The sequence below is a fragment of the Apus apus genome, chromosome 1, assembly GCF_020740795.1.
Source record: "Apus apus isolate bApuApu2 chromosome 1, bApuApu2.pri.cur, whole genome shotgun sequence".
NCBI lineage: Eukaryota > Metazoa > Chordata > Aves > Apodiformes > Apodidae > Apus > Apus apus.
The window spans coordinates 170852872-170865858 of NC_067282.1; the positions used below are offsets into that span (position 1 = coordinate 170852872).

Here is a 12987-nt window from a genome sequence, read left to right on the forward strand (position 1 = left end):
CCAGGTGGCCAAGAAGGCAAATATCATCTTGGCCTGCATCAGGAATGGTGTGACCAGCAGCACTAGGGAGGTGATCCTGCCCCTCTACTCAGCCTTGGTGAGGCCACACCTCAAGCACTGTGTGCAGTTTTGGGCACCATAGGATAGTAAGGAGATGGAGGTGCTGGAGAGGATGCAGAGAAGGGCAACTAGGCTGATTAGGGGTCTGGATAACAAGTCTTATGAGGAGAGGCTGAGGGAGCTTGGGCTGTTCAGCCTGGAGAAGAGAATGCTGAGGGGAGACCTCATTGCTCTCTACAACTACCCAAAAGGAGGTTGTAGTGAGGCGGGTGTTGGCCTCTTGTTCCTGGTGACCAGCGATAGGACAAGAGAAAATGGGGTCAAGCTGTGCCAGGGGAGATTCAGGCTGGATATTAGAAAACAAACAAACAAACTATTCACAGAAAGAGTGGTGAGGCATTGGAACAGGCTGCCCAGGGAGGTGGCAGAGGTACCATCCCTGGAGATGTACAAAAAACAGGGAGACATGGTGCTTCTTAAGATGGTTTAGTGGCTAGGGATTGTAGGATGGATGGCTGAACTTGATGATCTTAAAGGTCTTTTCCAACCTTGATGATTCTATGACTCCCTGATCCTGCACATGGATGTTCCATTAGTCAAGAGGCGTCTTGCAGGAATGCTACCCATATTTTATGAACCATTCTTTTTACTTAGTGGCAGATTCAGAAACACTAATATGGGCTTATCCAAATTATGCTTAGACTGACAAGTTTAAAAAACAAGTTTGTGTCTGGCATGCATGGTAAAAGCCTACAACATAAATCTAAGTCTGCTGCTGTGGGCTGAGGGTTCAAAATGTCCATGTAAGCTTTTTGTCTTTTGGCAGGAGAAAGATGATTTCGTCTGTTAGCATTGATAAATACAAATTAACTGTTACATTCCCCCAGATGATTCTCAGGTCAAGAGAAAAGACCTCTATTATGGCTGACTGCTTTTACCAGCTACTGACATATTGCTGAAAAGTACTTATTTATTATTAGTTTACAATAGCTTGACTTGAAGAGCAGCTAAAAACTCATTTCATTAAACGTACTTTGCACACATGGCAAATGTCAAAATGGTACTTGCCAATCTAATCACATACATTCTGTGTTTCAGGTGGTCAGTGAAGGCATTCATCCCTTTCAGACAAGAACATAAACCTTCCTCTTTTGAATAAACTAGTTTGTCTTTCACTAAGGATGTTGTTGGTTATTTTCTTCAGAATACTGCAAGGGTGTGATAAAAGGTACTTCCTTAGGCAGCAATCCACTGCAAGACAGCTCTTGAAAGAGGAACACACTGGGGTGTATGGAATTGGATATAGTATCCCACTACAACTATAATCCAGGACTCCAGTAACAGAGCTAGGCCAACTTCCAAAAGAAAAGGTCTACAAAAAGTAAATGTATTATAGGTTGCACTGCTCAAATTAGCTGACTAGACACAGACAATCAACAGAAGTGTCAAAAGAGAACAGCTCTTAGTCTATAAATGTGGAGTTATTTAATGCAATTACAAAGCATAGACTGGGTCAGTACTGAAAATACTGACATCTACAGAAAAGATAGAGCCTATAAAGGGAGATTGTTCTGACCAGTGTAACATCTCAGCTGTATGCATTTTGAACAGCAAACATTTTGAAACAACAAAGTAACCAATACAACATACCAACAACTATTACAGTGAAGTTTCAGGAATGGATTTATTTCAGTACTACTCAGACTAACCAATATAAGTAATGAAGTCTCCTTTATAAGTAAGGATAATAAGGATATTGATTTCACCACAAATTCTTAGCAAATCTCATTTTATTTCATCCTCCTACAGGAAGATCAGTTTGTCTCAAGAACAATGCCTAAAATGTCAGTCTTGCTCACCCTACTGCAGCTTGAAAGAGATGAAAGAAGCCACAGCTGGGGTCTCTGCCCATAACAGTCATTAAGTCTTAAAGCAACTGAGAAAAATAGTTTTTATAGTACTTCTCTATGCTAGGCATAACACTGTCCTCAGTTCAATTAGCTAACACCTTTCCAATTAATACAGCAATGAGCTAAAGTAATTAAGTGTGGCTAGAAACAGAAGCAAAACAGAGCTTAATATATCTAAACTTCACAATCACTTGTGTTCATACTCCAAGAAAATACTTAGCACCTCACTTTTACTCTGTAAAACAGTAGAACCTCTTCATTTTTTCCTTATGTAATCACATCAGGGAATAAATTATTTCAGAGGAGCTACTGAAGGCCTTGTATCTCTTTGCACTGGACAAACCACACTTCAAAGATTAGAAAGGATCAGCTGGCATAACTTGTGTGTTAAGTCTCCAGCTCCCAACATGATCTAGCCTACAGCCCACAGGATAGCGGATGAAGATTTAAAAGACTTCAAAAAATTATTTTTATCTCTTAACTCTTGGCACATGAAACAAGACTTGTTACTTCTTCATACACAGTACATACTTTAGAATTACGTCTGAGCATTAGAAGCCAGTACTCTGCACTAATTGTTTAAAAACAAAACTACAAAAAGCCATTTGCTTCAAAACTAGGCAGTCTCACTGCCATAAAGTAATGAATGATTTAAATGCAAACTGTGCAAGCTCTGTAACCATCTAAATACTCCAGAATACTTAATACTTCAGAAGCTTATACTCTGTCGTTAGATCACTTGAGTCTCCCCTGTCAGCTGATATAATTGAACATTTACAGAATTAATTAATGGAGAAAGATTAGTCAATGCACCAAGTACTTTGACTAGATGCCACACTTTTCAAGAAGTGACCCAAAGACACAAAGCAAGACAATGAAAAACAGAAGACAGATTATTTTTGTCTTCTCATAGATGCCAGGAGGAAGATTTTACTTCTTTTACAACCCATTTGTTTTTATTTTAAAGTATTAGTGTTTACTCACTTCTTCCAAACCCTTCTCAAAGGAAAAAAATGGACCTTTCCAAAAGAAGAGAGAAATACAGACAGATAACTGGTTTTACTTACATAACTGGATCAAACATATTGCGAATCTTTAGACATGGTGTCAAGCTGTTTGGTGGTGAATTTCTTCTATCTAGATGAAATGCTACAAAGAAAAAAATTAATAGTATTTATTGAGAAGAATAATACCATATCTAGTTAACAAGTGTCAACTTCATACACTAATACCTTTCTCATTGTACTAAAAATAATACTTTCCTTCATATATGATAACGCTTCAAGCAAATGTAGTTTAGATTTACAACTTCTACGCTTAAGAAGATAATTAACTACCTTATCTCCAAGGCTACAGTACATCCAGGCTACTTACATAAATAGCATATAGTTCAAGAAAAAGTACTTGCATTACACCTCTGAGAAAAGAGAGTTAATTCTTAACAGCTGGAGCAAGTTTTTTGGAGCTGCACATTAACTATTCAGTTTTAAACTGCCTGGTGAATTTTCATTTCTTCCACTTTTGGGGCAATTTACAGCCCATCTGATCAGGAAACAGGGAGATACTTAGAGGCATGTTGAATTGCATCTGTATTGCAGGAACAATTGTCAACAACCACTCTACAAGGATGGAGCTTTTATAACCCTAAATGCTCTGCACACATGATCAGAAGCTTGCAAAAATCTGAAATGAAACACATCAGAGGATAAAACAGATGTAAGAAGAAATCCATTTAAAATATCAGAGTAGCTGAACAATCCTACAAAATATATTCTAAAATAAATATTAACTTATCTGAAGTTCACAAGTTCTACTTGTGGCATTGACAACAGAACTCTGCACCATGAGAAAAGGAATAAAGAAGCCTTCAAATAAAGTAGTGTCATGCCTTGAGCTAACAAAGCAGCAACAGAAATGGAAAGGGATAACCTGGTAAAACAACTTCCAAGACTTGAAGAAAGTTTTACTTTGAAGACCTAAAATGAACAGATTCAAGAGTTAAAAAAAATATTTAAAATCTCAACAAGACAAAAAAAAAATTATGTTCCAAACTGAGTCTAATGCTTCTCCTTTGCAATCCCTACTTTGGAAAAGTCTGACAGATTGAAGACATTACATTCCAAGTGTTAGAAGTCTCAGTTTTGGACTGATGACACTACAGGTATGTGCTTCTTACTGCTGGCCTTTTCAAATAAAATCTTGCAAGTATATCCAAAATACAGAAACACTGCTGCTCTTCTGTATGCCACCAAAACAAAAACTGTAGAATAAATTCAGTCATGTGAAATATGCTGCATGTGAAAGATAAGCACTAACCAAGAGAAAATTCACTACCTACAGATATGGCACAGACAAACTTGCTCCTTATGTAAATTTCTGAGGCAAAAAAAATTACAATTACCAACTAAAAATTAGAAGAGGTGGCCTCCAGTTTGAAGATGAAGCCTATTGTAAATTCCCCAGATAACTAAAAATGTTCTGTCTTGTGTCTGTGCCGGGGACTTCGGTAGCAGGCAGGGGCTACAGGGAGAATGGCTTCTATGAAAAGCTGTGAGAAGTTGCCCTGGCTCCACGCTGGACCCACCTCTGGCCAAGGTTGAGACCATCAGCCAAGGTGGATGCACCTCCACAGTTAACATATTTAAGAAGGGATAAAAGGAAACTGCTAGAGGACCTGCAGCGGAGAGAGGAGTGAGAAGTGAGAGAAACAACTCTGCAGACACCAAGGTCAGTGAGGTGAGGAAGATGGGGGAGAAGGTGCACTGGAGCAGAGGTTCCTCTGCAGCCCATGGTGAGACAGCAGGCTTTTCCCCTGCAGTCCATGGAGGAGCACAGTGGAGAATATATGGATCTGCAGCCAATCGAGGACACCACACTGGTACAGCTGGCTGCACCCAAAGAAGGCTGTAATTCCATGGGAGGCCCATGCTGGTGCAGCGTGTTCCTGAAGGACTGCACGTTGTGGAAGGGACTCATGTCAGAGGAGTTAATGGAGGACTGTCTCCCATGGGAGAGACCCATGCTCGAGCAGTTAATGATAAACTGCAGCACATGGGACAGACCCCACACTGGAGCTGGAGAGAAGTGTGAGGAGTCCTTCCACCTGAGGAGGAAGCAACAGAGAGGGTGTGATGAACTGACCAAAACCCTCATTCCCTGAAGGCAGAGAAACTGGGAATAAAGTTAAGCCTGGAAAGAAAGGAGGAGGAGGGGGAAAATGTTTTAAGGTCTGCTTTTATGCCTCTTGATCCTGTTCTGATTTGATCAGCAACAGATTACATGGAACTTTCCCCAAGTAGAGTCTGTTTTGCCCATGACCGTAACTGTCTTGACCTATGAGCTTTTAATCATATTTTCTCCTCCCCATCCCATCAGGGAGGGGGAGGGAGTGACTGAGCAGCTGTGTGGTGCTTAGTTGCCTGCTGGGCTTAAATCCAGACAGTTCTCATTAGAATATATACATACACAACAGTCCAAGTCACCAACACATCTAACAACTACTTGATTTTTCTTGGAAATGGACTTCTAAATATGCTGGTGACACTGCACCTATCTCTGAGCTGCCTATAGTTTAAGGACAAGTCCTTTTTCAATAGCACATGGTTTTGTAAAGTTTTTTGCCCTTGATTAAAAATTTTACATAGGGTATACAACAAAAACTTTACAGAACTAAGCAACATTGAAAAATAAATGGACTTACCTTACTCGTGTAGGTTGACTCCAGCAGATCAAGGTGGAGTGAAATGTCACCAGCATATTGTACACTGGGGCACCACACCAGACTGGAGAAGGTGATCTGGGGTGGCCTAGTCATGGACCTGGACCTGAAAAGGTGTGGGGTGGAGGAAATTATGTGCTGATTGTTAAAAGCTATGTTTATTCAGCACATGGTTTTAATCCAAGGATAGAGAATGGTGAGGTTATTTGCAGAGACCCTAGGCCCAGAGGATCAACATTTCTGCAAGCCGTTTATGAGCTCAAAAAAACCCCTAAACATTCTACTGTTTAAGGCAGCAGCTACACGATGGAGCTATGCAAGAGTAACTAAATGGGGAGTTCAGACTTTAGCGTAGATACCTACAAAAAATAAGCTTTGCCTCCTCCAATTTCTAATAATCTTGAGGTCCTTTTGATTGGAAAATCTAGGGTGCTTGCAGAGATGACTTCAGCCAGAACACACCACCAGCACAAAACTAATTTGCTACCAGCTTAAGGTAACAACACACTTGGAGAGCAAGCATGGCCAGAGAAGTACAGCATATGAAAATAAAGATGAATTCTGCTTTTTGTCAAACGTGTTTCAAAGTAATGGTAAATTAAGAGAAAGTTTTGCAGCTGAGATGGAGCTTTTTATGTACAAGGGAAAAAAAGGCCACAAAAATCAGTGAGGTACAAAATTAATGCTAGAACAGTAATAAGCATTAAAATGTGTACCAGGTATTGAACCAAAAGGGGAAGCTAGGGAAGACACAGAAAAGTTAAACATAATGCTGTACTGCAAAATTCAAAATAGCATACTTAACAGATGTCTCAAACTTCATTACACAACTGTAACAACTAATTCTCCCCCTCTCTCCAGAAGAGCAAGTTTAAGTGACACTTATTCAGATCACAGTAATGATTACTTGAAAATTTACACTGGTGTGGAGCATACAAAGTATCTTCACAATGAGGGCATATGCAGACATTTTTGTGGGACAACAAGCTACCCTACACCATAATTAAGTGCCTCACATGCCATTTCTTTTCCTAAATAGGTCTCAACAGGCAGACTTACAAGATGAGGTTAAAAAGGCAGACATTAAATAGAAAAGCAGAAGCACAACTTTGTGCAATAGGTCACTGACAAGAAAGTTTTTAGGACTTTTATAAATTCCACTTGGGGACTAAATCACCTTCAAGAAAAGGAAGACACGTTGTATTTAAATCATAATGTGCTTTGGTTTATTACCTTAAACTGGGTATGACTGTATCACTCTGGATTCACAGAACAGCAGCAAGTAAGAGTGTGTGCTTTCAACAACCTCAACCCTCCTTATCAATGTGACTAGAATATGATGGAAGAAGTGGCTCTTGTACAGACTTCAAAATGAACATCTAAGAAATTGCACTACAGATTTCTATACCTCTTGAATTACTACTGTATTATGGCTAACAGGATTCTCCAGTATCACCACCATGGGTTATAGGACAGCCCAACAGGTCTTTAGGTGTGGATTTGATGCACCTGATAAGGTTGAAGACATCAGGTATAGGTAACCATGTTTCTGAAGAACAGATTTATTCATGTTAAGAGACAGATCACTAATTTATTAAGTACTAACTCTTCTTTAATCAAAGTGAGAACAAAAAAATATTTAGTTGAGATTATGTACTTTCACACAACCCAAAGGTCTTCAGCAAACAGAAAAGATACTGAAATCAATATACTACTAAATATTATTAAGAGAGGAGAATGTGGTTGACTTGGGGTTTAATACAATTAAGTTTAGCTACAGAAGACCAGCATGTGATGGATACAGCATTTTACAACAGGCATAAAGTCAACAGTTTTCTTGCAATAGTTAAGAATAGAGCACTTTTTTTCCCTTTTTCTTTTTCTTAACATAGAGAAATAGATATATTCTCACAAGCCAGGGAAGAGGGGGTGTCACTCACACAAGGTAACAGGTTATCTGCCATACTGCGGGATGAAATATCATCCTATATGTGGTGCTTCAGAGATCCTCTTTATCTCATCTCCAGAGCTGTCAAGGAACTTCTGCTATTGCTGTTATGTTAGCTACACTGGAGCTCTCCCTATTTTTCTTTAAAGCCCCAGTTATCAAAGGCATGATAGAACAATGATGTTGAAGACTCCTTCTTCTTCAAATGCACATACTCGAGGTATTGTGCTCTGTACCAGATGTCAGAAGGTTAAAAAAATTGTGACCTTGAAATTTATTCACAAGAATCAAACCCAAGAATTTATTTTGATTTTATATGTACTAAGTTTGTTCAGGACCTAGCAGTCTTGAAGAGTATTTAGATTTATGAAATTCTATATTCAAACATCAAAACTGGAGGATTAATTTAATTCAATTTGATTTATGCTTCCAAAAATGAAGAAAGCGACACATACATACAGAACTCCTAACATCAGGAAAGAAACAGCTGTACAAAAAATGTCTAACTTATGTAATGGAACAGTCATATGTAAACAATTAATGCAAAACAGAAAGAGTACGTAATTGCCTTTGCTTGCTGACTACCAAGATAAAGAGCCAAAACAACCTATGTCATTTCAGCCACTGCTACACTTCCATGCCCTTCTGTTAGAGCCAAAGTATGCAATTTCAGTTCTTCAGAAATCTTTGCTAAACTACAAACATAAGAAAGCTAGGAAAATTGTTATTAAAAGAAGGGAAGCAGAATAGATCTTAACTTATCCTATTCAACAAAGCAGAGTTTTAAGTACATACATACAGCTAAATGTCACAGTCAAGAGCTTTTCTGTCCACATTCACAATATGCTAAAGCAGGTACCAAAAGCTCAAATTCACGTGGTACTTAACAGTAGCTACTACAGTAGCTGTCTTTCTAGGAAGTTTTGGAAACTACTGTTCTCTTCAGAGTCTTGAATGGATACTCCATGTAGCAAAGCAGCACCTGAGCTATCACACACTGAGAAGTCTTCCAGATGAAGGAAAATTCAGCCAAATTTCTAATGCAGGACAATGTTATGGAGTGATTTATATTGCAGTCAAACAGAACAAGAAAAACGGAGAGCAAATGAATAGTAAATGAGAAATTCCAGAACCAGGGTGTCATGTTTCCCAGCTTGCACTGAACAACAAACTACACAGAAGACTGAGCTTTATAATATGCATAGCTTGCAGAAGCTACATTCAATTTAAGTGCTCCAAAATCCATCATGACAGTATTAGAGGTGGAACAGTGACAGCTGCTGGGGAAAACCACCATTTCTGCACTGCACCTAAAGCACTTGCATATCCCTGATACACAATGCCCTGGAAAGAAAAGGCTCTACAACTCCCATAATAAAGTTACTATTCACATGTTAATAACAGTTTGAGAAACTGAAATGATGCAATACAGTCACAGCAGAAAGCTATGTTACTACTACTGTAAGACAATGACTGCAGAACCTCAAAAGCCTGCAGTAGTATTCAACACTTTTTTAAAAAAGAAGCCCTTCTTTCCAATGAATAATTTAAAACAAGAAACATAATGCTAAAACCAGTAGCATAACTTTGAGAAGTATATAATGATATCCCGACATAACATTTTGCATATCCAAGCAAGAAATGGGCCCCAAGACTAAGATTCTCATCAGATAACACGCCAAGTATGCACAAATGTCTCAAAATATTTGGCTTTCCAAGTTGACAGAAGGAATTGTTCGTTTTTGCTTTGAACTTACAGAAAAGCAAAATGTAAGACCCAGGGCTGAAAGCATACTTAGAACTTATGCAAACATGCAAGTGGCCTGGACAAAACCAGAATGTTAGCAGTACTTTTACTTGGGTGATCAAGCTTGCAAATTTTCCAGGCCACAAAGAAGCTCTTTCATCATCACATTGGAAGGAGCTACTTTAAACTGCACTCTCTTATATAGGAAACAATAAAACATTGTTTCTTGCAAATAAAAATGTATTTCTGTAAAAAGCAAAATAAGGTAGCCTATTGCTACCTGAATTAGAACTAAGACAAAAATTAGCATACTCCAGAAGAATATAGATGAGAGTGCAGTTGCCTGCCAGTGGGAATTTTAGTTTTGTTTAAATGGAACTGGGAAGAGCAGAAAGTCTCTTGGTTTTTAAGTAGGCTTTTTTTAAGCACCTAGTTCAATGCTGACAACATCTGATTTAAGAAGTTGAACTTAAAAATGGAGAAGCAACCACTCCCTCCTCAATCACCCTCAAAACAAAAAGAAATCAAAATAAAAAAGTGTTGATCAGCTAGGACTCTGCACAGCATTTATTTTTATTTCAGTCCCACTTGAGAGAGAATATAGCATTACAGAAGAACATAAAGCAAGACAGACTCTTTTTAAGAGTCATAAGATTTCACTTTAAACATTGCCCTTCACAGTCATTGGTAGAAATAAGTATTTTGTCTTACTGCCACCCAGAATTCAAGTCTTATAAGCTTGAATTTTTCATTGACAAAAAAAAAAAAAAAATAAAAAAATCCCCATCCCAAGCACTGAAGTTTAACATGAAGAAAGGCAGAAAGAAAAAGAACTAGGAAAAGACCACTATAGACAGACAACTTGGCTCCATGATAAAGCTGAAAAGTGACAGACAACTGCAAAATCAATTGATGACAACAGCCTCCTCTATTAAAGCTGTACCACGGAATACAAACGTACAGTGTAGGAAAATCATTTATAACAGAAAGGAAGCACTACTAGGAGATGCTCAAAACCCATGTTCTGCTGATTGAAGAGCCTTTTGGCCCAGCAGTTTCCCTTTCAAAATAAACATCTCTTCCTCCAAACTCTTTAGGTCTTTAGGTACCCAACTGGTATCAGCAGGAAACTCAAGTCTACAAGCTCCAATTTACCTGTTGTCAGATACAACCAATCACATTACTTCCAGTAAGGATAAGGCTTATCAGAATTTGACCAACTAAAGAGTTTGTTAGTTGTTGGGGTTTTTTTGTTTATGAAAAGGAACAAGCTACATTCTGGTTACTTGCCCTCTGCAGTAGCTATAACAGAAAAGCTCATTTTGCTTGAAAACAAGGCAGACGCTAAATGCACAGAAAAATGAATTCTATGAAGAACAAGACAAGAACAAGATAATACAGAAACAGCACTAACAGTTCATTAAATACTTAAAGATGAGAGATAACACGTCTTTCATGTTTAAGCAACAAAATATAATCTAGACTTTAGATGCAGAAATCAAAACAAGTATATTTGCAAAATATAACTGAACTTCAATACCTTGGCCTTGCCACACTTTCGATGGTATAACTAAAATTTTGTCACATACTGCAGAAGGTTGCATCCATTTCCAAACCAAGAATTCAACACCACCTATTCTTCGGGTCTCTGTGCGAACTCTAGATTCATTTGCTGCAAGAAAGTCAACTGCTCTATTCCAGACTTTCCTCATTTTCCTCCTTAAAAATTGAAGCAAGAATTACAAAGTTAGCATTGTAACAACATGCATAGCTGCCATCCAGCATGTAAGAGAAATCCCATGGGTCTTCCCCCCAGTCTGTGTCAATAAGAACTTCCAAAATATTACACTATGCAACCTATTACCTTAGTTAACTAAGCAATTTATTTTTACTTTTTTTTTTCTTACTTACACAGAAACTCAGTACTTCTGGTGAGAACATACCTGTCCTGAGGTGGTATTAGAGAATCACGCACATGTAAAATGGGCATGTAAGGCTGCAAGTCTTTATTTTCAGAACATGCCTCGCTGTGACTTCTTAGAACATCTGAGGACACCATAAGAAAAACTGATAACTACATAGCTCATGCAAACATTAAGAAAAATATAAATTCTGGCAATTAAGAACTTCTCTAAAGACCTCTCCCAGTTTCAATAGTTAAGGTGATTGTGCCATTTTGAAGCATTTTTTTCCTCCTAACTGTGCTGAAGGCAAATCAAGAAAACTAACCACAGACAGGTCCCCAAGTATCCCAAATAACTTTGAAATGAAAAGTTCTTGCAGTTAGTTACTGTTGATTTTAACTGTTAGCAGAGAAAGCCACCTTTGAAAGTATAGTGCTTTCATCCCACCCCAACATAACTTGATCTGCAAACAAAAAAGGTAGGAAAATGGTAAGAATAGGAAAGCAGCTCCAATTTGTCTACCATCTCTGCATTTATGATAACTGCCATAGGTGAAAGTATTAAGACAATTTAAGCAAAAATGCAGCCCAAAACAGAGCTTAAAAAACTATGAGCACAAACTACTGTAAACACTGTGGTTTCAAGTACAAAAGCAAAATTTCAGAACTCAGTCATGCATTGCTATTTGAGTAACAACTTCTGTTCAAAGTGACTAACTAAAAAACTGTTTTCTATGAAGAGCCATTAAGTATGGAATTGAAAGCTAACTTATTTTAGGAGTGGATATTTTAACCAAAGGTAGCTGAAAAACCAGATACAGAAAGCAACATGTCACCATACTTCTAGCCAAGTAACATCACATTTACATTTGTTTCCCCCATAGTAATATAAAATACCACCAAGTCAATAGGAATTTATTATAGCCATATTGATGTAATAAATTACAATCTTTATACCAAAAGCTAACCACATATTTGACAAAGAACCACCTTAGCAGCAAGATGACTGACAATTGAACAGGTAGAAAACATAACTGATTTAGTGCCAGTACTCTGAAAGCTTATACAGAAATGATACAGATACATCAGATGTGACTGAAGAAGCCATACCTATTATTTTTACCACCATATCATACATCTGCCTTGTTTCTTCTTCCTCCTTTGCCCAACGGTATTTCATGTAGTGCAAGACTCCCCAAACCACTGCTATACCTGCATTAAGATGTTTAATACTTTTTAAACAGTATTTGAACTTTGGTCACTTAAAATTTACAGCATATATTTCAGGAGCTGAACTAGATGACATTCTGAAGTACTTTAAATTTCAAAGCTAGTAAAATATAAAATACTGAAAGTGAGTACAGTGTATTTTACTAAGACAACAGCACAAACTCTTAAACTTTGAAAAGCAGTTACCTTTAGAAAAACATTTCACTGTTTTAACAATAGCCTGGTAACCTGTGACTGCAATATGAAATTTTACTCATTTGTGAAGAAAGTTCTATCAGAAGTCCCAGAAATCAACAATTCAGAACATGTTAAGATGTAAAAATACACAATATTCACTAATTCATAGACAAGTCACATGCTTTAGATATACCAGTCAAAACTAAGTAACTTGAACTGCTTTGGTTCAGCTGCAGATTTGTATTTCTTGCAAAGTACTGCATGCTATCTAGTCAGAAAGGCCAGCAGCAATAA

General features: G+C 37.8%; 1 protein-coding gene across 2 annotated transcripts in view; it reads right to left on the reverse strand.

The window, feature by feature from the left end:
- The window catches only part of LEMD3 (LEM domain containing 3), a 52080-nt gene that overhangs the window by 4979 nt on the left and 34114 nt on the right, over positions 1-12987 (reverse strand). Inside the window, exons 7-11 of one of the 2 annotated variants that reach the window (XR_007889268.1) lie at positions 12397-12498; positions 11327-11429; positions 10924-11102; positions 5671-5794; positions 3053-3119 (exon numbers count right to left, since the gene is read on the reverse strand). Coding sequence is in view for 1 of the 2 variants with exons in the window: in XM_051617114.1 (XP_051473074.1) it covers positions 3038-3119; positions 10924-11102; positions 11327-11429; positions 12397-12498 (466 nt within the window). In the remaining variant the exon portion in view is untranslated. Of the gene's footprint in view, positions 1-3037; positions 3120-5670; positions 5795-10923; positions 11103-11326; positions 11430-12396; positions 12499-12987 lie in introns of those variants that run through there. The other variant, XM_051617114.1, reaches the window with a different exon arrangement.